The following is a 26,795-nucleotide window of genomic DNA, read 5'->3' as shown; positions in this document are numbered from 1 at the left end:
GCCACGGGTACGCCTCGATTCCCCAGGTGGATAGGGCGGTTGCGATCCATCTATGCCCCGGTACCCCTACCACCTGGCGAGGTCGCCCTGTACTCCCTTCCCGGACCTGTAGAGCAACCTCCTCGCTGACAGCGAAGGCCTACAGCGCCACCGGACGCGCCGCTTCCGCCCTGCATGCCATGGCTCTCCTGCAGGTCCACCAAGCCAAGGCACTTCGCAACATGTACGGGGGTGGCCCTGATCCCGACACGCTGCAGGAACTGCGCTCAGCGACCGACCTCGCCCTGAGAGCGACGAAGGTCACAGCGCAAGCGCTCGGGCAGGCGATGGCCACGCTAGTGGTCCAGGAACGTTAACTGTGGCTGAACATGGTCGAGATGCGTGAAGCCGACAAGACTCGCTTCCTCAATGCCCCTGTCTCCCAGTTCGGCCTCTTCGGCGACACCGTCGAGGACTTTGCCCAGCAGTTCTCCACGGTAAAGAAGCAGACGGAGGCCATCTTTCACATCATGCCTCGCCGCAAGCCTGCCGCCACGGCCCATGCCCCGTCTGCTCGCCTAGGGCGTCCTCCCGTGGCTAGAAGACAAGCTCCTGCTCCGCCTCAACCCGGGCCCAGCTCTCAGCCCCAGCGTCGAGCAAACCGCGGAAGCGCCGCCCCTGTCTCACGGACCCCCTCGAGGACCCGGAAGGCTCCCAGGCGCTCCTGAGACATCGCACCCAGAGTCCAAGAAGTTAGCTCCGGAGGTGGTTAGACCGCTCCGTCCCCCGGTGGAGGGCCGGGAGGAGAATCCTTTGTTTTTTCAATTGCCGCACCCCTTAATGGGGGCTGCGGTACCCAAATTCTCAATAAAAGAGTTATTTCCTTTGTCTCTGGGGCATATGGCCCGCAAATGCCGTTCTCACGGCACTCTGCTTTCAGGCCTCAACAGTCCCGGCTCCATGGGCGTGGTGTCCCGCCTTCAGCCCCACGACTGTTCACCGGCGGGCGGTTCAGACGAGTCCAGAGGACGCCAGCATCAGACCTCCTCCTCAGTCACGAACCCGCCCCTGCCGGTGCGCGGAGCAAGGTAAGTGCTTTGAGTTTATTCTCAGCACCAGAGCCTCGGAACGCCAAGTTGCCTCCCGATGCCACGTTACCTGTTCCTCACCGCTGCGAAGCCCCGCCGGGTACGTCCAAAAAACCCGTCGCTTTGGTGCCCCTAGCACGGAGTTTAGAGGCGTGGCTTTCACTGCCCAACCCGTCACGCTGGCTGCGCCGGACCATTCGACTCGGTTACGCAATTCAGTTTGCCAGGTCTCCGCCCCCCCTTCGTGGGCGTACATTTTTCCGCAGTACACGGCCAACATGCCCATTCCCTGCGTGAAGAAATCGCCTCCCTTCTATTAAAGGACGTGATAGAGCCTGTCCCTCCAACCGAAATGAAGAAGGGTTTCTTCAGCCCTTACTTTGTTGTACCCAAGAAAGGCGGCGGCTTACGACCGATCTTGGACTTGCGAGTTTTCAATCGGACCTTGTTCAAACTCCGTTCAAAATGCTCACCCAGAAACAAATTCTATCTGGCGTCCGGCATCTAGATTGGTTCGCAGCGGTAGACCTGAAGGACGCGTACTTCCACGTCTCAATTTGCCCTCGACATCGACCCTTCTTTTGGTTCGCGTTCGACGGTCAGGCGTATCAGTACAAAGTCCTCCCCTTCGGCCTGTCTCTGTCCCCTCGCGTCTTCACGAAAGTCGCAGAGGCAGCTCTTGCCCCGCTCCGAGTAGCCGGCATACGCATACTCAATTACCTCGACGACTGGCTCATACTGGCTCACGCTCGAGAGTTACTATGCGCACACAGAGACCAGGTGCTCAAGCACCTCAGCCGTTTGGGGCTTCAGGTCAAATGGGAAAGAGCAAGCTCTCCCCGGTCCAGAGCATCTCTTTTCTCGGTCTGGAGTTAGACTCAGTCTCAATGACAGCACGTCTCTCCAACGAGCGTGCTCAGTCAGTGCTGAAATGCCTCGCTTCCTTCAAGTCAAGCGGCGTGGTCCCGCTAAAACGTTTCCAACAGCTCCTGGGGCATATTGCATCCTCCGCGGCGGCCGCGCCGCTGGGGTTGATGCATATGAGACCACTTCAGCACTGGCTCGGACTCGAGTCCCGAGGCGAGCATGGCGCCGCGGCACGCACAACGTAAAGTTACCTCTGCCTGCCACCAGACCTTCAAACCCTGGACAGACCTTTGCTTTCGAAGGGCTGGAGTACCCTTGCAGCAGGTGTCCCGGCGTGTTCTGGTCACGACCGGCGCCTCAAATTGGGTTGGGCGCCGTGTGCAACGGGCGCGCAGCCGCAGGCCGGTGGAACCGAGGCCGCTGCGCTGGCACATCAACTGCCTAGAGCTGCTGGCTGTTTTTCTGGCCCTGCAGAAGTTTCTTCTGTTAATTCGGCACAAACACATCTTAGTCAGGACAGACAGCACCACGGTCGTAGCCTACATAAACCGCCAAGGCGGAGTACGCTCCCTCCACATGTCACAGCTCGCCCGTCGTCTCCTCCTATGGAGTCAGCAGCGACTGGAGTCACTGCGCGCCACTCACATCCCGGCAACCTCAATGTGATGGCGGACGCGCTGTCAAGACAAAGCTTGCCCGGCGGAGAGTGGAGACTCCACCCCCAGTCTGTCCAGCTGATTTGGGACCGGTTCGGCAAGGCCCAGGTAGACCTGTTTGCCTCCCAAGAAACCTCCCACTGCCCGCTCTGGTATGCCCGGACAGAGGCTCCCCTCGGGGCAGATGCGCTGGCACACAGCTGGCCCACGGGGCTGCGCAAGTACGCATTTCCCCAGTGAGCCTTCTTGCACAGGTGCTATGCAAGGTCAGGGAGGACGAGGAGCAAGTCACTCTGGTAGCCCCCTACTGGCCTACCCGGACTTGGTTTTCGGACCTCACACTCCTCACGACAGCCCCTCCCTGGCGGATTCCCCTGAGGAAGGACCTTCTTTCTCAGGGACGGGGCACGCTCTGGCACCCGCACCCAGACCTCTGGAACCTCCACGTCTGGCCCTTGGATGGGATGCGGAAGATCTAGCCGGCCTACCACCGACCGTCATAGATACAATCAATCAAGACAGAGCCCCCTCTACCAGGCATCTCTACGCTCTGAAGTGGCGTCTGTTCGCGGACTGGTGTTCTTCCAGAGCCGAAGACCCGCAGAAGTGTGCAGTTAGGTCAGTGCTCGTGTTTCTTCAGGAGAGGCTGGAGAGGAGGCTGTCCCCCTCCACCCTCAAGGTGTATGTCGGCGCTATCGCGGCCCTCCACGACACGGTAGACGGCAAGTCTCTTGGTAAGCACGACTTAATCGTCAGATTCCTAAAAGGTGCCCGGAGGATAACTCCCTCCCGGCCTAACCTGTTCCCCTCCTGGGATCTCTCGGTTGTCCTTACGGGCCTCCAGAGACCCCCCTTTGAGCCGCTTGACTCAGCTGGACTCAGGGCCCTCTCTCTCAAGACTGCCCTGCTGATCGCGCTCGCTTCCATCAAGAGGGTCGGGGACCTGCATGTGTTCTCTGTTAGCGACGCTTGCCTGGAGTTCGGTCCGGCAGATACTTTCATGATCCTAAGACCGCGACCGGCTATGTGCCCAAGGTTCCTACCACGCCCTTCAGGGATCAGGTAGTGAACCTGCAAGCGCTGCCCCGGGAGGAGGCAGACCCAGCCCTTTCACTGATGTGTCCAGTATGTGCTGTACTTTTTTATCTGGACCGCACACAGAGCACTAGACGCTCTGAGCAGCTCTTCGTCTGCTTTGGGGGACAGCAGAAAGGGAATGCTGTCTCCAAGCAGAGACTCGCCCACTGGGTTGTCAACGCCATTTCCCTGGCTTATCACACCCAGGCCGTGCCCCCCCCTTGCGGGTCCGAGCTCACTCCACCAGGAGTGTTGCGTCCTCATGGGCACTGGCTAGGGGCACTGCCCTAGCAGACATTTGTAGAGCAGTGGGCTGGGCAACACCTAACACTTTTGCAGATTCTACAATCTCCGAGTTGAGTCAGTATCGTCCGTGTTCTCTCAGGTACTGAGCCCGTGAGAACTTCGGTGGCACGCCCACGATCTGACCAGGTGAATCGCTTGCACCTAGCACCCTTCCCCTAACCAGGGAAAAGGTGCCTTCATTCCCAGGAGATCTCAGGTTTGGGACACTGGTCGATTCCTCCCTAGCCCTCGTGGGTCGCAGTTCAGCGGAGGAACTCGCTGACCCAAGCCACTCGCGGTACCGTAAGCTACCCTGTACTGGTATAGGTGCTCCACAGGTAAGGCCTCCTTCGGACTCCCCTGTGTGTAACACCACGGTTCTGTCCCCTCTGGCGAGCTGACTCCGTGTTTCCCTTAGGCAGTCATGGCTGCCTCGGCTGCCGTGCTGTATGTTCCCCCTCTATAGGCTGGATCCACCACCGCACCGACTTTTCCACATAGGCCCTAAGTCAGGCCTCTGATGGTTTTGCCACTTAAACTTGCCTCCCCTCTCGGGTAGGCGTGGCCTCCGCAGGGTCTTCTCCGCCCTGAATAAGGGCTAAGACCCCCTTCCCTCAATGCGTGTAAGGGCCCCGGCCTAAGTTGCTCTATGCGAGAAACATAGAGAGAAAAGAGGCCCGGCCAGGCTTGGCCCGTTCCCAGGTTGGCGGCCAGCACCTTGTTCCCCCCTCCATGGTAACGATAAGGAATCCTGATGGCTTAAATAGGGCATTGGGGAAGGGTACATGCAGCCTGATACAGTTGGTCGTCCTGCACGTAAGAATACCTGCTCGCTCCTGTATCAGCAGTTCACGTACACGGCTCAGTGCGTGGCGCTTTTATAAGTGGACCCCTAGTGTCGCTTCTCTGACACAACGTGGAGAGAGCGACAGAAGGGGAACGTCTAGGTTTCGTATGTAACCTCCGTTCCCTGATGGAGGGAACGAGACGTTGTGTCTCCCCTGCCACGTCGCTGAGCCGAGCCACTGTTGTGGCGGACCATTTCGGCTCCTCAGAAAAATCCTGAATGATCTCCCGTATTTGCGCGCTTAAATACCCGTATGTCCGGGGCAGGACATGCAAATACTGGTTGCCAACTCTCATTGGCCTTTTTCATAGTTCAGAGGTGAATATCGGGCTCAAGAGAGACCCCTAGTGTCGCTTCTCTGACACAACGTCTCGTTCCCTCCATCAGGGAACGGAGGTTACATACGTAACCTAGACGTTTATCTTCCTTTTGAAATTATAAAAAATTTACATAAAAAATATTTCAAAGGAAATTAAAAGGTTTATTTACAATTAGGGATCTCCCGATACCACTTTTTCCACTTCCGATCCGATTCCGATATCGGAAGTCCGATACCAGTGTTTTTTTTTGTGCATAATCAGTTTATAATATCTTTATGTTATTGTGTGGAAATAATTGGGTTACTCTTTAATATGTAAAGAAGCACACACCTCAAACTACACATTATTTCAATATAAATGTATAGCTTATTAAGAAACACTTTATTATTAACTGGTATACTGGATAATGTAGCAGCAAAATGAACAGGAATTCAGTATAATACGTAGAAATTTTGGCAAAAACTTTTTTTTAATTTGTATCTGGACTTTTGTTCAACTTAGTTGTAAGATATCAGCTCACTTTTCATTCACACAGTCACTTTTTGGAACCCATTCAACTTAAATAATATTATCATTTGTAAACAAATGATAATAGTAATATATTATAATAGTAATATAACTCAATTGTGCAAATTTCGTCACTGTGTCGCAGCACTCCCTGAGTTCTGATTACACGCACCTGCATATCATTAGTGGCTAATGAAAGACTGCATAAATACCCCGCTTACACACACACACACACACTTTGCCTGTTCTCATCGATAGTATCTCTGAGACTCCAGAACTTTCTACTATGTCAAACATACCTGTGTCTTCATTATTGCCTGCAAGTATCATAAAATTGTTGTTATCTCTTTCATTGTGTCTACACACTGTCTGGATATTACTCACCTGCTGTTTGCCCCTCTGCTCAACTGGATTTACTCAAGTTTTACATCACTGTTTCAATCCTCTGCTCAATAAACCCTGCTACTGAGTTTATATATCTGCCTCTGTGAGTCTCTCCGTGACAGCTTTAACTTTGAAACCCTCGCGCTTTTTATTCACTTCTTATTTAAATTCTGGTAAAATGCACCTCCTGTGCTGTTCTAAGTCTATATTATAAGTGAACTGATCTGCTGAGCATCTACATCTAAAATGTTATTCGTTTGTAGCACTCAAATATTGTGCACACGTGAAGGCTAAATATATCATATTTATATATAATATAAATGTATGTTTACGTATTAAACATTCACAGAGCTATCGCGCATCTTCAAGTGGCTTTAAATAAAATGCACGTGTCATATGAACTGCTTTAATGGTTCTTTTATGTCATGTATTGAGCTTGACAGTAACGAACATGATTAACACACCGTATCGTATTTGGGTTAGGCTCGTCGGACTGATACCCGATCCGTCTAAAAACGTCAGCATCAAAGCCGATACCGATCCAGGTATCGGATCGGGACATCCCTATTTACAATGCATTTTTTTGTTTATTTTACACATACTGTACACCATTGATGTCTTTAGGACTCTTTAGGCTAAATTTCAAAAGAATATGATGGTTAATCATGGAAACAATGCCAAGGTTTGCCAGTAAATGGACAGATCTGTCCTGCATGCCATGTTTTGTGCAAACGGATCATCCGCAGCACTTTTAATGCTTATCTCGCACCATTTTATGTGTTCTCCTGCCTGGCAGTTCACTGAATTTGATTACTAGGTTGAATAAAAGACAGTGCCGAGCACTCTGAACCGTATGATTGCAAGGTTCACTTTGTTTTATATTACCCTTAAAATTGCAGCCATTCCCAACACATTATCACTATGTTCAGGTTTGATTTGTGTGGTCTTGAGCCACATTGAAAGCCTAAACACTTCAGCAGCCTCATAATAAACAAACACACGTATCTGTGTAGCAACCACAGACCTCCTTCACGAGTGCTTGCCATTCTTAAGAGTGCACTCTCAGCATTCATTTTGTGTCCTCACTATTCAGTGTGGGGAAAAAGGAATGTGTTGACATCGTGGATGTGTGCTATTCACACCAGTGTCTCGCTTAAATTACCTGAGTCAGAGTGAAAGGTTGCTGTTATCAAATGTGGTTTTGTGTGGTTTCAACAAGCTCCACGTAGCATTTCCAACACTCAGACATGTATAGGATTTCGGAGGCTTTTTTTATTATTTGTATGAATGACACTTTGATGTCCAACCTGTATTTTGTCTCCATTTTCATTTCTCCCCTCTCAACATACATTGAAGTCATATATATATATATATATATATACACATATACACACACACTGTAAACACACAAATATACATTCATACAATTGAAGTCAGAAGTTTACAGAGACTTAGGTTGAAGTTATTAAAACACATTTTTTAACCACTCCACAGATTTTATATTAGCAAACTATAGTTTTGGCAAGTCATTTAGGACATCTACTTTGTGCATGACATGAGTAATTTTTCCAACAATTGTTTACAGACAGATTATTTAGCTTTTCATTGACTATATCACAATTCCAGTGGGTCAGGAGTTTAAATTCACTAAGTTAACTATGCATTTAAGCAGCTTGGAAATTTACAGAAAAGGATGGCAAGATTTTAGGCAATTAGCCAATTGATAGGTGTATTGAATTGCATTTTTGAATTGAATAGGTGTACCTGTGGATGTATTTTAAGGCCTACCTTCAAACTCAGTGCCTCTTTGCTTGACATCATGGGAACATCAAAAGAAATCAGCCAAGACCTCAGAAAACAAAATGTGGAAAAAGTCTGGTTCATCCTTGGGAGCAATTTCCAAATGCCTGAAGGTACCACATTCATCTGTACAAACAATAGTATGCAAGTATAAACACCATGGGACCACGTAGCCATCATACCACTCAGGAAGGAGACGCATTCTGTCTCCCTAGAGATGAACGTAGTTTGGTATGAAAAGTGCAAATCAATCCCAGAACAACAGCAAAGGACCTTGTGAAGATGCTGGAGGAAACCGGTCAACAAGTTTCTATATATACAGTAAAACATGTCCTATATCGATTTAACCTGAAAGCTGCTCAGTAAGGAAGAAGCCAGTGCTCCAAACCACCATGTGAAGTGGTTCAATGGAAAGGAGGAGGCAAGAACTGGCCTGGCGATATAAACAATATTTTAATGTCACATTCCTGTCACATTCCTCCCTCGTTCTCTCAGGCAGGGGAGCCCCCGGCATGACGTACATACCACCCCCTCTTTCCTTGGGGGAGGGCGTGCCCTAAGCCCCGTCTGCCAGCAGGTCATCCCCGTCTACCTGAATGAGGGCGGGGACAAGGGGAGGGAAACAGAAATATAAAAAATGGGGGGGTTACTTCCTGTAACAGTGTAGTAAGACCTGTCGGATTTCGGCATCAGTGTAAAGCAGTTCAATGGAAAGGAGGAGGCGAGAACCGGCTTGGCGATATAAACAATATTTTAAAGACAAACACACACACACACACGACGGACAAGTCCGTAAACGATCTCTCTCTTGTCGCACCACCGTCCGCAATCGGCCTGTATCCCTCTCATGGCTTAATTAGCCTGATAAGGGTCTGGGTGTGTATAATCACTACCCGGCCCTGCCCTGTCACACACCATAAAAAAGCCAGACTACAGTTTGCAATTGCACATGGGGACAAAGATTTTACTTTTTGGAGAAATTTCCTGTGGTCTGATGAAACAAAAATGTAACTGTTTGGCCATAATGACCTTTATGTTTAGAGGAAAAAGGGTGAGGCTTGCAAGCTGAAGAACACCATCCCAACCGTGAAGCATGGGGGTGTGACGAGGCAGATGAGGAATGAGGATCTAATGGCAGCTTTTAAATGAAACAAAAGATAAACAAATTTACTCAGAATAAAATTTATCAAAACACAAGGCACAGAACATGACAACACAAATGAAGACTGACAAAGCAACCAGGGGAAACAAGGGCTTAAATACACAAGGGCAAACAAGGGAATGAGGAACACCAGGGGAAAACAATCAGGTGAAACCAATCATGAAAATAAACTACAAAGGACTACAAAACTAACAGGAAACAGAAATGGGGAACTAAACAAGAATTTCAAAACAAAAGTCTAAGCTCAAAAACAGGGAATACGTTACAGGGGGTGGCTGCATATGTTGTGGGGGTGCTTTGCTGCAGGAGGGACTGGTGCACTTCACAAAATAGATGGCATCATGAAGAAGGAAAATTATGTGGATACATTGAAGCAACATCTCAAGACATCAGCCTGGAAGTTAAAGCTTGGTCGCAAATGGGTCTTCCAAATGGACAATGACCCCAAATATACCTCCAAGATTGTGGCAAAATGGCTTAAGGACAGCAAAGTCGAGGTATTGGAGTGGCCATCACAAAGCCCTGACCTCAGTCTGATTTGTGAGCAGAACTGAAAGTGCGTGTGCGAGCAAGGAGGCCTACAAACCTGACTCAATTACACCAGTTCTTTCTGGAAGAATGGGCCAAATGACCCAAGTTAAACAATTTAAAGGCAATGCTACAAAATACTAACAAAGTGTATGTAAACTTCTGACCCACTGGGAATGTGATGAAAGGAATAAAATACATAAATAATTCTCTCTACTGTTATTCTGACATTTCACATTCTTAAAATAAAGATCCTAACTGACCTAAGACAGGGAAAGTTTTATATGATTAAATGTCAGGAATTGTGATAAACTGAGTATAAATGTATTTGGCTAAGGTGTATGTAAACTTCTGGCTGTTTTGAGTATTTCTATAACTGCTGATCTCCTGGGATTTTCACGCAAAACAACTGTCTCTACAATTTACTCTGAATGGTGCCAAAAAAACAAAAACATCCAGTGAGTGGCAGTTCTGTGGATGGAAATGCCTTGTTGATGAGAGAGATCAACAGAGAATGGCCAGACTGGTTTTAACTGACAAAGTCTACGGTGACTCAGAAAACCACTCAATTGTGGTGGGAAGAATATAATCTCAAAATGCTGTTCTGGTGGCACGAGGGGAACCTACACAATATTAGGCAGATGGTTTAAATGTTGTGGCTGATTGGTATATATATATATATATATATGTATATATTAGTGTGTACTGTGCATATATACATACATACAGTATACATTTATTTTTTGTGATTTCATGGGGTTTGAGTTTTTTTACCCAAATTCAGTGCAAACTTATTGATTATTCTGGATGTCTGCATGAAAGTATCTGCAAACATACTTTAACACACAATTTATGCTTACACAAATTATTAATGAGACCCAGTATTCTTTCATATTTGCCATTTTCTGTTAATACTTTTTTTAGCGTAAGGAGAATAATTGGTGTAATTGGTGTTATTTCATCTTCCAGAAGTAATGCAATTGGGCAAATGTATTTTTGTATTTTTAAATTGTCTCTATCCCTCTATAAATTCTGTTTCCACAAAGGCTAGCAAACCAGAAAGAACTAGTTCTTGGCTCAATCCATGTTTATATAAGCACTTGACAGCATGTGCTTGGTGAGTAGGCTAATATATTGTGCCTGGTTTTTCTTCTTCTTAAGCGGCATAATGGCGAAGTGTTGTCAGGTGCTTCTGTCAAGCACTTGGGTCGCAATCGCTTTGCAGTGTCCTTTCAGCTAGAGGACGTCCAGAAGCCAGAGCAGGACCTGTACCGCTGCGTCACACAATCCTCCAGAGGCTCTGGCGTCTCCAACTTCGCTGAACTCATCGTCAAAGGTAAACTGTCTTTGATTTCTGTCTTTGTTGTGTGTGCGTATGTTTGTGTGTGTGTCTGTATGTGTTCATTTTGGTGCCCATAATGTGCACATCACAACAAAATGTGATTCTGCTGAAATACATGTCATTTTCTTCTATCATTGTATCATGTATATTGTTATAGTCCTGTGTTCTCTCACATCATAATAATATACCTTTCATTTGTAATTTTTAAATACTTTTTTTGTATAACATTTCTGAAAGGGTGGAGTGTGTATTGCTGCACCAAACCGAATTGCAAAAATAATGTTTTAAAAAAAGGTTTTTTAAACACTTTCCCAGTCTTTCATTGGCCAAAGTGAAATCAACATACAAATGGCTTAGTAATAGTCTGCATATTAATCTGGGAAGAATTTTAAAATATTTTTGTTTTAAAATCCTAAAAGAAAACTAAAATGTAAAAATTTCCACATTTGTTAGAGCTAACTACTAAACTGAGTTTAGTGGCCTTAAAACTAAAGATGACCTTTGTGTTGTATGTAACGTAGCTCCAATATGTCCTGTTCCTGATTTGTTAAATATAGATCTTTGAGTTGCCTGGCACCATGCGAGGGTCGGACATGTGAATGATGAGCTCTGCGCACTTTGCTAGTTTTAATACTTTTTATGTCATAAACCGGTGAGATTTGATGCACTTAGATTCTTGACTGTTCCAGGAAGACAATATGTCAAAGATTTCAAAATCCTCGGGCTCTGGAGACATTAAAAGACACTTACATGCTCAAGCTGAAGCTGCTACTGATAAAGATATGGTGAAATTTCTGGATGGGCTCTTTCTGAGTCTGCTTGACATGCTCACAGAGTTACGGCTCGGAGATCCACTGAGGGAGACAGGCCCCGATCAATTATGGCCAAATTTCTGAGATCATCTGATAAAGATCTCGTGTTACGCGAGGCGAGCGTAACATGAGAAAAGGAAGGATTACTTCGAAGAACCACACCATTGTGGGATAGAATCGGGAGGCCTGGGAGGTCGCCGCAGAGTGGGGACAGGGTCAGGAGGCCTGGGAGGGAGTCAATGAGCGGGGAAAGGGTTAGGAGGCCTGGGACGCAGACACAGGGCCGGGACTGGGTCCGGAGGCCTGGGAGGCTGCCACAGAGCCAGGACTGGATCAGGAGTCCTGGTCGGCGGCCACAGAGCGGAGACAGGGTCTGGAGGCCTGGGAGATGGTCAGTGAGCGGGGAAAGGGTCAGGAGGTGTGGAAGGCTTGGAGCAAGGAGCCATGGAAGGCTTGGAGCAAGAAGTCATGGATGCAGGTTTTGGCCCAGGGTTCCCGCCATAATCCACTGTGAAAGGTTCCAGAGTCTTCTCAACATATTCACCAAGCATCCAGTGAGGATAAGCCGGAGGCGTCAGTTCATTCAGTGCACTATTCAGACCTGTCCGTAAGAATCCCACCAGAGAGTGGTCTGGAAAGTGCACTAAATTAATTAGTTCTAAGAACTCACGGGTGTGATCCTCAACTGGATGGTCCCTTTGCTTGAGAAGCAGAATACGGACAGCCGCTAGATCCATGTTGGGCCAGTTCTTCTGTAACGAATGGTTGCTGAAATGAGACAGGAGACGTAGGATCTATGTGCAGGCTGTGCAGGCTGTGCAGGCTTTACATAATTTTTTTTTTTTATTTATTTTATAAATGATGACATTCAAACAACAAATGGGAACTCAAAACAACAACAAACTAGAACTGACAAAGAAATGCAAAAACTAAAGGGTATTTATACAAACAAGAGCTAATGAGGGAATGGAAAACAGGTGAGAACAATTAGGAATAGATGGCAGAGATGAGGGCAGTGCATACTGGGTAACGTAGTCTGGGGGAAACACTTCAAAATAAGAGTTCTAGGAAACACAAGGGAGACAGACTGTGACAGTCTCAAACAGAATAATGATAAATTAGGAAGAGTTATTATTGTTTTAGCAGAAATTCAGGGGCAAAGGTTGATTTTGGCTAATATTTATGCACCTAACGCTGATGATCAGGGCTTTTTATAGATCTTGAATGGATGCTGCAAGCCACTGGCACCTCTCAATATAATATTGGGAGGAGACTTTAATCTTTTGATGGACTCAGTCCATGATCATAGTGAAGCAAAAGTGTGTAAGCCCCCTAGAGTAACATTGACGCTTCACAGGATGTGTAAAAATCTTGGTCTTGCAGATATTTGGCGACTTTTGAACCCATCTGGTAGGGACTATCAATTTTTTAATCAGTCCATAAGATTTATTGTAGAATAGATTTTTTTTAAACATCTAAGTTCCTCGTTTCATCTGTTGTTGATTGCTCAATTGGAAACATCTTTGTCTCAGATCACACCCTGGTGAGTTTAGAGATGTTGCCACATACGGAGAAAAAGAAATCACATAGTTGGCGCTTTAATGTGTCCCTTTTGCAGAATCCTGAATTCCAACAAATGTTAAAGGCTGAAATCAATGTTTATATGGAGACCATCTGGTTCTCAGTATCCTCTGTGGGCATTGCTTGGGAGGCACTTAAGGCAGTTCTTAGGGGTCGGGTCATAATGTTTGCCTCATTTACCAAAAAATCCAAAGCATTCCTTTGGAACTGGAAAGGAATAGTAAAGGTGCCGAGGCAGAGCTAAAGTGCCATATGTCATCTGATGACCTCAGAGAATTGACCAGATTGAAATACAAATATAGTTGAGATATAATACTATTTTGTTGTGGAAGGTGGAGTTTTGGGTATTCAGAGCAAGACAGTCATACTTTGAGTCGGAGATAAGGCAGGGAAGCATTTGGCTAGATATATAAAGCAGAGAGAGTCTTTTTCTACCATTCCCTCAGTGAAATCTGCTGGTGGTTAAATATTTACCTTGGCCACTGATATTAATAATGCTTTTAAAGAATTATATCTTGATCTCTATTGTTCCACATTTTCGTCTTCTGATGAAGATATTAGAAACTTTGTGGAACCATTAGATCTCCCTAAACTGACAACTGAACACAACAGATCTCTTGATTCTGAAAAAACCTTGGAGGAGCTTGGTAGGTAATTAATGCCTTGCCTCTAGGCAAGTCTCCGGGGCCAGATGGCTTTGCCGCAGAATTTTTTAGATCTTATGCTACAGAACTGGTTCCACTTTTGCTAGAAGTTTATACGGAATCATTAAAGAATGGAAAGCTTCAGCTAACCATGACACAAGCCCAGATCAATCTGATTCTTAAAAAGGACAAAGACTCAAGCGAGTGTAAGAGTTACCATCCAATTTCCTTGATCCAGCTAGACGTAAAAATATTGTCAAAAATGTTGGCTAACCGATTAAGTAAAGTTATAACATCTTTTATACATATAGATCAGGTGGGATTTATTGGGCGCCACAGCTCTTCTGATCACATCAGGCATCTCATCAATATCACGTGGTCAATGGCGAATGATCAGATTCCGGTCACTGTCATCTCACTTGACGCCGAAAAGGTGTTTGATATGGTAGAATGGGATTATATTTTTAATATATATATATCTGCAATGGCAGCTTTCTGTGTTCATGCGTATACCCAGGTCAGATTGATGTCCCCTAAGCCAAAGTAGAAATCAGGAGTGAAATGAGAATATGGATGCATGGAGCCGTGTGAGTTATTCAGGATCCATCCTCAAGGCATACTGAGAGAGGTTGTGAGACAGCATCGTGCTAATTCCATTGATAGATGTAGCAGCACAGATTAAGGCGAGTTTAGAAACAGGGCTTTACTGTATGCAAAAATTGACTTAAAAGTACTGCATTATAAAACTGCAGGCTTTTTCCCATACATTTTATGGTAAAAAAAAAAATGAAATGAAAAATCACAGGTAATGCTCTCTAAGACATAGAAACTTCTGTTTACACACTCTGTATGTTCTGGTCATACCCTGGTTATGCATTCACTCCGATAATCCCCATTCAACTGATAGAATACAATTATTCCTAATGGAAAACAATCCCTCTCAATCTGCAGGCATAAAATCCAAGACTCACCTCCTTCAAGAATATATCTGTTTGTATAGGTAGTGCAAAAAAGAAAACATCATACCTGGTCACCAGCGCATGTTGCTTTATATGCTGGGGCAGAAGATGCTGGTGTTCCAACAAATTTTCTTTACTGACTCAGCCAGCAAGATTTCCTTGTTCAATCAGCATCACAAAAACAAAAATGAAAATAAAAAAACCTTGCTGGTCCAGCTTTGCCAGCTGTAAACATCGTGGCTGTGCTGGTTCACCAGCTAGTCCTACATTAAACCATCATAAACTAGGCTGAACCAGCCTGGGAATTAAGGGGATAGTTCACACCAAAATTAAATTCTCTCATTCTCATTATATTTTTTATAATTATTTTACCAGAGCTGGAGTCATGTTCCATTTTGCATATCACAGTACGATGTAATCAGAATCCCACCCTACTGGGAATTTTTTTTGTGTGTTGGTTTGCGGTTCTTGGCCGCTTTAAGAATGTATATCTTTTGACCCAACCTGGCCATGGTGGTCTTGCTGGCATACCAGCTTAGGCTGGCTTAAATAGCTTTTTCCCCCTTTGTGTTATGAGTCTCATGGTGCTTTAAAGCCATTTTAGAATATAACTGCATTCCCACTGCAGCATGTTATTGACCCTGCTATCTGATGGCTCTTACTTCAACGGGAGGTCCTATTTAAAATGCATTACCGCACCACAGTTAAGCATGGCAGATTGGCCCCTTTGGTCGAGTCCATTAAGCTATAGGCCTACATGCTAGCAAACAAGCCATACTGTTGGTGCTACCTCATTTCGTTTACCTTAGAATCTCCTTCTCCTTTACGCTGATCTTTTTCTTGTTTCTTCCAAACTGCCCTCCCACGCTTGCCCCTGCTAACGAGAGGCTAATCAGTCCTTTAATTAGCTTGATCAACTCATTTCACAACTCAGTGTTCCTCAATGGGCCCATAGATTACGTAGTAACCGGGCTAATGCAAAGGAGCCAGAGGGCTAATGAGAATTGTTCCTATTCACTCAGTGGGGTTCAGGATTTATTTTTAAAAAAAATTCTCAGTAACTCTGAACTCTTTTTTGGTGAAAGAAGCTTTCTCAGGGTGAAATTAAAATGCTAAAACAATGAAAATGTGTTCATTATTTATGCACCCTTATTTCGTTCCAAACCTGTATTCTTTTTTATTTTTAGTTGCTGGAATTTTCTTATTTGGGTGAACTATTCCTTTAATTAGCTGCCTTGACCAATATTGAATCAAGGGATTTTCACAAAGGGAAGGTTGGAGATTTTTACTGAAATCTTCCTCTTTTCTCATATGAAAGTTGAGTCTACAGAGTTTATATTATTCCCTGAGCCTCTTCCTGACAGACAAGATGAGCTTTATTACTCCTGCCTTCTCATATCTCTCTCACAAGAGGTTTTCTGTCCCTGGCTGGATATTTGCCATCTGCAGCTGGTCCTGAGAGGGAGAGCTTGCAGACATAGCACACCCAGAGATTAATCATGGGAAAGTCAGTGCTAGTCTCTCTTCTTTCATTGCAGCCTCACTTCTAACTTACCAAATCGATTTCTTGCACTAATTTCTTGGTTTAGACTTGAAAGGGATAGTTCAGCTTATAATGGAAAAAATATTGTCATCATTTACGCACCCCCATGTTGTTCCCCCCATGTTGTTTCTACCAAGTATTATTTACAGAACATTTAAATCCGGTACTGGTTTCCTCAAACTTTCACTGAAATGGCAACCTGAGCTATTAAGCTTCAAAAAAGGATCCAAAAGCACCATACGTATTAAAGTGGTAGAGTCTTTAAACTAATTGTTCTTTTGGATATGTTCAATGAATTACTTTGTCTGGTTCACAAAATCGGTCTGTTCATGACTCTAACATCACTACTAAGCAAGGGCATATGTCAAATATGGGTCTGTTTCTCATACCGACCACATTACTTCAGAAGACTTGGAATCTAGTGCCATACTGACCACTTTTATGATACTTTAAATGAGCTTTTGCATAGTCAAGTCAAGTCATTTTTATTTGTATAGCACCTATCACATTGTTTCAAAGCAGCTTTACAGAAGATCAGACATTAACAGAACATAAAACTGATTAGTTGTGGCTTCTTAATAAGCAGTTTGATAACTGCCATTTTAAAGTTTCTTGGGACATGTCCTAAGGAGAGCAAGGAGTTAATAATATTAAGAAGAGGTTCTGAAATGACAGGACCTTAGTTGGTATTGGATCTAACATAAATGTTGTAGCTTTTGACGTTTCAATAAGATTTGTTAGCTCTTCATGATCTATGACAGCGAAGGATTGAAGTTGCACATGAGGAAAATTATGAGACACTGTTTTTTGAGGTGCTATGACAGATGATTGCATAATTCTAATTTTATTTCAGATTATTTCAATTTTATCAGTAAATAAATTCATGAAGTCATTACTCTTGTGCCACAACATAGTATCTGGTTCTGTTGAGGCTTTATTCCTAACCAATTTAGCCACAGTACTGAATAAACACCTAGGATTGTTGTGGTTATTTTCTATGAGTTTACTAAAATATGCTGACCTGGCAGCTTTTAGTTCCTGTCAGTAGCTACATACACTATCCTTCCATGCACCACGAAATACTTCTAATTTTGTATTCTTCTGCTTTTGCTCCATTTTCTGAGCTGCTCTCTTGAGAGCATGAGTGTGATCATTTTACCATGGTGCAGGGCTTATTTCTTTTATTGTCTTTAATCTAAGGGTGGCGACACTATCAAGAGTGCTAGAGATGACTGGATTTATATTTTTTGTTAATTCATCAAGTTCTTTTGGGCTTTGGGGTTTACTGAGTGCATGAGATAGATCTGGAAGTTTATTAGTGAAGCTATCTTAAGTGGTCGAAAGAATAGTTCTACCTGAACGATAGTGTGGTGTAGATTGAATAACATTAGCTGATCGCAGCAAACAAGTGACGAGGTAATGATCTGAGATGCCATCGCTCTGCTGCAGAATTTCTATATTATCAACTTCATATGACAGAATTAAATCTAGCGTATGATTATGGTGATGCGTATGGAGAAGGTATGATTATGGTGAAGCGTATGGAGTTTGTCCAGTTACATTTTGTCTGACTCCAAGAGAGTTGAGAATATTGATAAATGCTAATCCTAATGTGTCATTTTTATTATCTATGTGACTACTAAAGTCACCAACAACTAAATCTCTATCTACAGTAACTACAAGTTCTGATAAAAAAACGTACAAATTCACCAAGGAAATCAGAATAAGGCCGGGTAATCAATATACCATAGCAAGGGTAAAAGATGATATCGTTTTTTTATTTATATCGGAAGGTGTCACATTAAGCATTATTAGTTCAAAAGACTTACATTTATATCCTGTCCTCTGAGTAACACCAATAACCTCCCTATAAATTGTAGCAACACCTCCTCCTCGACCCTTCAGACGGGGCTCATGTTTATAACAATAACCTGGGGGAGTAGATTTATTTAAACTAATATATTCATCCAGTTTAAGCCAGGTTTCAGTAAAACAGAGCACATGCAAACTATGAACTGCAATAATTTTATTTACGATTAGTGCTTTGGTAGAAAGAGATCTAATGTTTATTAGACCTATCTTCATATGATGTTTATCTTTCATTTGTTTATTTGTACATTAAATTATTAGAGAGGAGACCGTATAGAGACCTTCCCTGGAGGAAAGGAGTCTGTCTCTCTTTAACAGGTCAGGTCTACCCCAAATACTCTTCCAATTGTCTATAAATCCTATACTATTTTCCGGACACCACTCAGACATCCAGCCATTCAGTGACACTAATCTACTATAAACCTCATCACCACGATGAGCAGGGAGGGGGCATATTACAGTGTCTGACATCGTTTTTGCAAATCCACACATCTCTTTAAAATGATCTTTCGTGATCTCCGACTGGTGAAGCCGGGCATCATTAGTGCCAACAAGAATAACAATTTTAGAAAATCTATGTTTAGCATTAGCCAGCACTTGTAAATTTGATTTGATGTCAGAGGCTCTGGTACCCAAAATGCATTTAACAATAGTGGCTGGAGTCTCTATTTCCACATTCTTTACAATAGAATCACCAATAACAAGGGCTCTTTTGACATGATTCTCAGTGGGAGCATCACTGAGTGGGGAGAATTGATTGGAAACCCTAACATGAATGGGAGAGTGGTGTCGCTTTGCTGAGCGAGTATGCCGCCTAGATATCATCCCAGTGCCCTGCTGCGGGGACTCTACAGCTGGAACACAGGTTCTACAGCAGGTTCCTCTCTGTACTGCCCGCATCCGAAACAGTATCTACTGGCTTCTCTTTCTCACTGACCTCCACTAGCGTTCGGACACTTATCTCTAACTCATTAATCTTCTCCATCAGCCTGACTAATTCCTTACATTTATCACATTTGAATTCCTCACTGCTGATGGAAGAGGCTATTGTAAACACGTGACATGCAATGCAGGAAAAATAACATGAGTGGATGCCATGACTTACCTCAGTTGTTTGTTGTTGTTGGTTGTTCCTGAGTGGTGAGGGTTTGAGATTGATGTGATACCTCACTCAATTGTTTGTTGTTGTTGGTTTTTCTTGATAAGCAGTGCTTTGAGATCGATGCAATAATCTGTGTAACACAGAAGAGAAAAATGGGTTCGTGCTGAAAAATGTATGCAGGTTAATCACGATAAAAATAGAAAGCGGATGCGCGTGGAAAATGCACACAGTTGAATCGCGATAAGAGAATAATGCGGGGGGAAAACCCGATGCGTGCTGAAAAATGGCAGATGTTCAGAATTAAAGGCTGAAAACATATATAAGCGATGCTAAAAAAGCTAAAGTATATTTTTTGCAGCTTGAAAGATCTAATCCCCATTCATTTTAATTGCATAACAAAGATCAGCCATTACATTAATACATTTTTCTACTTCTGTGTTTATCAGAAGAGAAAAAGTCATGTGGGTTTGAATGGCATGAGGGTGAATATATTTTTTGGAGATCTATTCCTTCAAATGTAAAAATATATCTAACTAATCTTGCAAAGATAATTAGAGATATTTCATTTCTATATTATCATGTCTGCTGTGTAGCTGGCAGCCCAGTCCCTCAGAAGAACATAAATGAAAACTTCACATTAAGCAGCATGAAACTATATCTGCAGGTCTTCCACAATCTACAGGCATGCACATCTGTTGGTTTACTTACAGCTCTCTGGTTGGAAGTTGAAAGAGCTGTCTTATCCAGGGTTAATGTGCATGTCCAATTTGGTATTTTAACCTGTGAACTTTGGGTTTCGTTTTACCATTCTGAACTGTGGATGTTCTCACGGTATAGTGAGAGGATTTAAAGGGGCACCTTGTGTCAACTGTTACTTGCCCAGATAATCTTTACAAAATTGGGTGAAGATTAGTCAGATTCAGTTAAATTTTTCATATTTGTGTTTTTACTCAAGGGAGTTGCTTGAAAAGAATTTATTCATGCTCTATACCTGTATCTAATGGTATTTTTGGGGTATTAAGGCTTTATACTCCTTGAATACACTTTTACTTTAACCTCCTCATTGACTCACTATTCAAAAACTATTGAGCTGCCTACATAGGCAGCATCCTAACCATCATGGATGCTCTGTGGGAGCCTCAACTCACAATTAAAAGGATGGTTCATCCAAAAATGAACATTCTCTCATCATTTACTCATCCTGGTATCATCCCAGATGTGTATGACTTTCTTTCTTCAGAAGAACACAAAGTAAGATTTTTAGAAGAATTAGCTCTGTTGGTCCTCACAATGCAAGTGAATGGTGACCAGATATAAAATTATATAGGCAATAAAGTAATCCATTTGACTCAAGTGGTTAAATCCATTATAAAGGGATTAATGCAAAGGAGGAGGCGAGAACCTGCCTAAAAATGTAAATCATATTTTAATAAGCAACTTAAATAAAAAGACAAATACACAAAGGTGTCGGACAGCTGCCCGAAATCTCTCTCTCACTCTCTCTCGCGCACTGCAGCTTCAAGTCAGCCTTTATCCCTCTCTGAGGCTTGATTAGCCCGATTAGGGGCCGGGTGTGCGGAATCACGACCCAGCCCTGCCCTCCGCCCTGTCACATCCATATCTTCTGAAGCAATATGATAGGTGTGGGAGAGAAGGAGTTCAATATTTAAGACATTTTTTACTATCAGTCTCCACCTTGACCACCCCAAACCAGTAGGTGTCTGATTGTGAAAGTAAAAGTCACTTCAACACCAGAATGTGGAAGTGAAAGTGAAAGTGAAATTGTCGCATCAGAAGACATGGATTAAATATATATACTGCCTTTTGAGCCTTCAAATTTCTGGTCACCATTCACTTGCATTGTGAGGACCAACAAAGCTGAAATATTATTTTAGAAATTCTTTGTATTTTGCATTAGAAAGAAAGTCTTACAGATGTGGGATGGCATGAGGTTGAGTAAATGATGAGAGAATTTTCATTTTTGTGTGAACTATCCCTTTAAGGCTCAACTTGCAATTGATTTCAATAAAGTTTGATGTTTGCATGTTGCTAATCTGAGTGTGTGATACTCTAATAATTATAAGTACATAAACAAATATTGGGTGAAATAATAAATTTTCAATTAGACTGAATTATTTTTATTGATACTTTTCAGTACCCCCATCTCCCATTGCTCCGCCTCAGCTGCTGAGGGCCGGGTCCACCTATCTGATTATTCAACTCAACACCAACTCCATCCTTGGTGATGGCCCTATCATCCGGCGGGAAATCGAATATCGGGCCAGCCAGGCACCCTGGTCAGAGATCCTTGGGGTCAACATGGTCACATATAAGCTCTGGCACCTGGACCCAGATACTGAGTACCACATCAGTGTGCTGCTCTCCCGGCCAGGCGAGGGTGGGACTGGGCCTCCTGGACCACCCCTCATCAGCAAAACTAAATGTGCAGGTGAGCAACAGAAACTTCCCTTATATTCAGGAGACAGTGTAAACAAAATTAGCAATAGTGCCAAATATGAGTACAAATTTAATCAACATAAATAAGAGTTTCTCATTAATGGCTATTAACTTTAAAAGAAACTGCAACTTAATACATTGTTTTAGTCATACTGTAATAATGTCATTGTGACCCTTGTTATTGTACATATTTCAAAGCATACACCCATCTACTAAAGTAAACATCTTCAACACTTGTGATAGACTGAACCAATCTGATGACTTTTACCTCATTTACCATTAGAGGTTTATCTTGGATATCTTTCTTTTTCTTTTTTCTCCATGTGGCGACAGATGTGGAATATTCCTCACAATGAGCACCAAAATAAATAAAATGGATCAAAATCACAATTGGGCAGATTCTCTAAACAGTTGCACCACTTTTGCATGTGGTATTTCAGCACAAAAACCTGAATCTTTATATTCACTAACCACCCGCAACCATCTAAGCAAGATGCACATAAGTTGCGCTGCATCTTGAGTATATCAATTTAGTAATTTTCATTCCATTCTGTGCAAACACACATATGTAATTGATGCCCATTGTAGATTGTGCTCCATTATTATATCAAAAATAGCCTGACACAATTACAGCCAAATGAAGGCGGTCAAGTGGATTTGATTAAAAAGAGATGTTTGTGAATATCTCAACAGATCATATCAGCAGTAATTATTAAAATAATCATCACATGATGGAGAAGATCATTATAACCTTGCATAAATACAGATGTGTGGTGTTGTCAAGTATAGTCATAGTTCACCCAAAAATGACAATTATCTCATCATTTGCTCACCCTCATGCCATCCCTGATGTTTATGAATATATTTCTTCTGCACAACTCAAATTATGATTTTACAAGAATATTTCACCTCTGTAGGTCCATACAATGCAAGTGAATGGTGACCAGAACTTTGAAGGCCCAAAAGGCAGAATAAAGTAAATCCATATGACTCCAGTGGTTTAATCCACTGAAGCGATATGTGATAGGTGTGGGTGAGAAACGGATCAATATTTAAGTCCTTCTCAATGCCCAGTAGGGGGTAATATGCATGAAGAATGTGAATCACCAAAAGCACAAGAAGAAGAATGTGAAAGTTAAAGTGGAGATTGACGGAGCAGGAAGGAGATTTTATAGTAAAAATTTATTAAATATTGATCTGTGTCTCACCCAGATTTATCATATTTCTTCTAAAGACATAGCTTAAACCACTGGAGTCTTGTGGATAAGTCTAATGCAGATTTATGTGATTTTTAGTGGTTCAAAATTTTGGCATCTATTCACTTGCATTTCATTGACCAAAAGAGCTGAGAAATTCTTCGAGTCCAGCAGATGAAAGTCATACACATATGGGATGGCATAAGGGTGAGTAAATGATGAGATAATGTTTATTCTGGGTGAACTATTCCATTAAGAGATGATCCAGGTGCCTGAATCAAAGTGATTCTATACAGTCCAGGCAGCGTGTGTCAAATGCTGTGGTCCACTATGTAGTGCTCAGAATCGGACCACAAGATCAGAATCGCATGTGCAAATTGTTAATTTTGGACCCAGCTGGTTAAATTACTGAGTTCAGTGAATGTTCATGTCTTTGAACAGCTGAATACAATTTCTTATACAGTTTAATGAACAGCATGTATATTTGTTCAAGGGTTTAATGCCAGGTCATGAAATGGCAATGAAAATTTCTGAACCGAAACTGCAGGCATCTTTCTCCTTGGTGCCTTCTTATGCTTGTCAAAACAAACAGCTAGGGGTTTGGTAATGCATGCTTTTACCTGTAAATAAGAGTGTCCACCTCACGTGCTGTTGCAGAGTTGGAAAGGGTGTGATTAGGTATATTGATCCTGTTCTTATCCCAGTGAAAATGTAATTCAAAATGCAGGTTTAAGGATTCTGCTGCTGACCTGGTCAGCATGGTAATAGTAGTCATTTTACTTCTTATTCTGTTCCAAATATGTTCATACCATCAGGCAAATCACTAACTACCTCTTTGTCTATATTCTAAATGATTGGTTCTCAAAAAAAGTTACAAACCCAGATTTAACATCAAAGTTTTTCACGTTCCCTGCTGTCCATGACCCTGTCAGGACAGACCTGCATCCCACCAGTTCTAAATGAGACACCAAACTCATGTCCAGTCTTTTCATTAGCCTAGACACTTATCATTCATCAACAAGCAAGAGGGAGAGGAGGTATGAAAGACAGAGTGGAATATTGTACAGAAGATAACACAGAGGACTTTAAAATGACATAGCAGGAGTAAAAAGACATGAGCAGGTAAAAGAGAGAAATCGAGCAAGACAAAGACAGCGTTTCTAAGTCGCTTCAATGGAGAGAAACACAGTCAGATGAGTTTTTGTCTTAAACAGCTTTTGTCTTGACAAAGAAAGGCAGAGAAAAATGAGGAGCAGACGTTCACGCTAAATATTTCCCACTGTTTCCATTTTCTCCTCCACATTAAGTCTAGATTGAAATTCTTTTTTAAATGGGGTATTTGCATCATATTCCCAGTGGTGCCTCGTTGCACATGAATATTGGGGCTGTTTAAGCTGCTGTCATATTTGCCGAAGTGTTGAAGATGTAATTTTGACTCAATAGAAGCACATCAGTGGGATTGGAAGTAAAATGAGCTTTTCTATACTCCGTTCGTGCTCAAATCTCCTGTGTATTCTACCGTCAACTGAATAGAAGTCGAAGATATAATTGAGTGCTTGAAGAAGTGTGCTAGGGGGAATGGCATGTTGTGTCAGAGGCTATGAAGTTTTGATTTGTTTGACAGCGTTTGTTCACACTCACACATATGCACGCACATTCACTGTGATGACTTATTATTCACGCTAGAATGGGGGTTAGCCTCTACTGTCACACGACTCAATATTCAGATTAGCCTTTTGATAGATCCAAAACAAACAATATTAGGTCTTAGCTTCTCAGAATAATACAGTGCATCTGACACACTAAATGGCATATTATATAAACAAAGATCAGTCTTTTATAAGATCGTCTTCAATAGATTTTATTCAAGAATCATTCAGTAAAATGACTTTAATGGAGGATTTATGGTTCTTTGCTAAATGCATTAGCTTTGCCTATCAACAAATAAAGCAGTTGTTCATTGAATGTGTTTACTTTGGGTAGTCTTGACACTGGTGATCTAAACCAGAGGAAAATGATATTGCTCAGTTTTTGGTCTTTGATAGTTTAGAAGACTTAATGGAGTACTCTGCAATGTTTATGCAAAAAATGCTGGTCAACCAGCACTGTCTATCTGGTAAAGCTGGGTGAACAAGGAATTATTGCTAGTTAAGTAGTAGTAAGAAACCAGCCTCCAGCAAACCAGTGTCCAATTCTTGGGACCACCATCCAAAGCACAGCATATGTGGGTGACAATGATATTTTCAATGACAGTGAGTTTTTTTTGAAGTTTATGATGAGATGTTCAATACTTTAAATTAAAAAATTAAAAATAATACAAATTAAAGCCTTAGCTCTTGTTTTTGGAGAGAAAATCGCAGGAGATTTAAGCAAAAGTCTCCCTTTGTTCTCCATTTAATCTAATTTCTGTCTAGGAGAAACGCATAAGATATTAAAGTGGTCATGATATGAGGAATCAAACTTCCTTGATCTTTTAACATACTGTATTATAGGTCATTATACAATAAAAATATACTGTTAGTTTCAGTACTCAAAACTTCCTCCTCACTGCTAAAAGAGCATTTGTTGAGCTGCCTAAATGACTCAATCTACTTCCTGTACATTGTGATGTCACACTCTGGTAGACATTTGTATCTGATCGCCTCCACAACAGCACATTAACACCGACTTTACCTTATCTCTTCCATTGCTTGCCCAGAGGTGGTGAGCAGTGAGGTGGCAAGGAGAGAGCAGGTAAAGGCATTTACTGTCATGTCTTAAAGGAGAAGCAGCACCAAAACAGAGTGTTTCTGACAGAGGGTCAGCGTGAGGGTGGAAAATGATAATTTTTCTAAATATGTCTGTTTTTGTGCAAAAAACTTTACTAATGTTAAAAGAAAACCTTAAGGAACATATTCAAATAATAAGAAAAACGCATGTCATGTCAGGGATACATCACACAAAAATGAAAATAGTATTGTGGGGGGGTCTTTTTGGAACTTGACAGTCTGGAGACACTATTCACTTTCAATACAAGCAAAAAGCCTTGTAATTTTGTAATTTTTTTTATGGGAAAAAGAAGCCATACAAGTTTGGAGCAGCATTAGGATGAGTTAATATCAACAGCATTTTCATTTTGAGTAAAATATTCTTTATTTGTGTATTTTCTCCATACAGAGTTGCTCTTGGAGTTCAAAACTGGGCTGCTAAAGCATTATACCCCCCAAACATCACAACCTCTCAAGAGCCAAATATCTCCCTGTCTATTTATTATTTTATTTTTAGAGAGACTGTGTAGTGTCAGCTCATTTGTTTTCATCTTGCAGGTGAGATTCACTTCCATCACACAGGTGACAGTAATCATCGTCTGCAGCTCCATATGAGCTGCTCAAAATGGCCTCCATCGATGCACCTGTACATAGCTCCTGTACTGTACACAGACCCAACACTGACAATCTTTCCTTTGCAGTTGTGCTGAAATATCCCTTGCTGGCATCCAAAGAGAGCTTATTAGTTTATGAGTTATGGTTCCTCTCTCCAAGCAGCTTGTTTTCCTTTTTTATCTTCAAGAGTTTTTGATACTTCTAGGACCCTGGGTGACTTCTCCAAAATATTGGAAGTAAAAGTGAAATGAATGATGAGACAACTGAGTTGTTTCTGGCTGAAGCTAAAGATTGCATCCTGGTGTCGAGGCTCTTGGTAATGACCTACATAAAAGATGAAAGCAAGCGCAGTCCTGTGGGCATGGCAGAGGAATTGGCGGACAATCTGAGGAATATGGGCAGCTTGGTCCAGGTGTGCTTGATGAGGC

General features: G+C 42.7%; 1 protein-coding gene across 7 annotated transcripts in view; it reads left to right on the top strand.

Moving 5' to 3' along the window:
- ptprub (protein tyrosine phosphatase receptor type Ub) overlaps positions 1-26,795 on the top strand; it is a 309,428-nt gene that overhangs the window by 181,725 nt on the left and 100,908 nt on the right. For all 7 annotated transcript variants that reach the window (XM_052147302.1, XM_052147305.1, XM_052147303.1 and 4 more), the window contains exons 6-7: positions 10,662-10,836; positions 21,508-21,801. In XM_052147302.1, the coding sequence (XP_052003262.1) occupies positions 10,662-10,836; positions 21,508-21,801 (469 nt within the window). The remainder of the gene's footprint in view (positions 1-10,661; positions 10,837-21,507; positions 21,802-26,795) is intronic.

Source organism: Xyrauchen texanus, chromosome 17 (assembly GCF_025860055.1).
Source record: "Xyrauchen texanus isolate HMW12.3.18 chromosome 17, RBS_HiC_50CHRs, whole genome shotgun sequence".
In the NCBI taxonomy this organism is placed as follows: domain Eukaryota; kingdom Metazoa; phylum Chordata; class Actinopteri; order Cypriniformes; family Catostomidae; genus Xyrauchen; species Xyrauchen texanus.
This window is presented reverse-complemented; position numbering and strand designations above follow the sequence as displayed.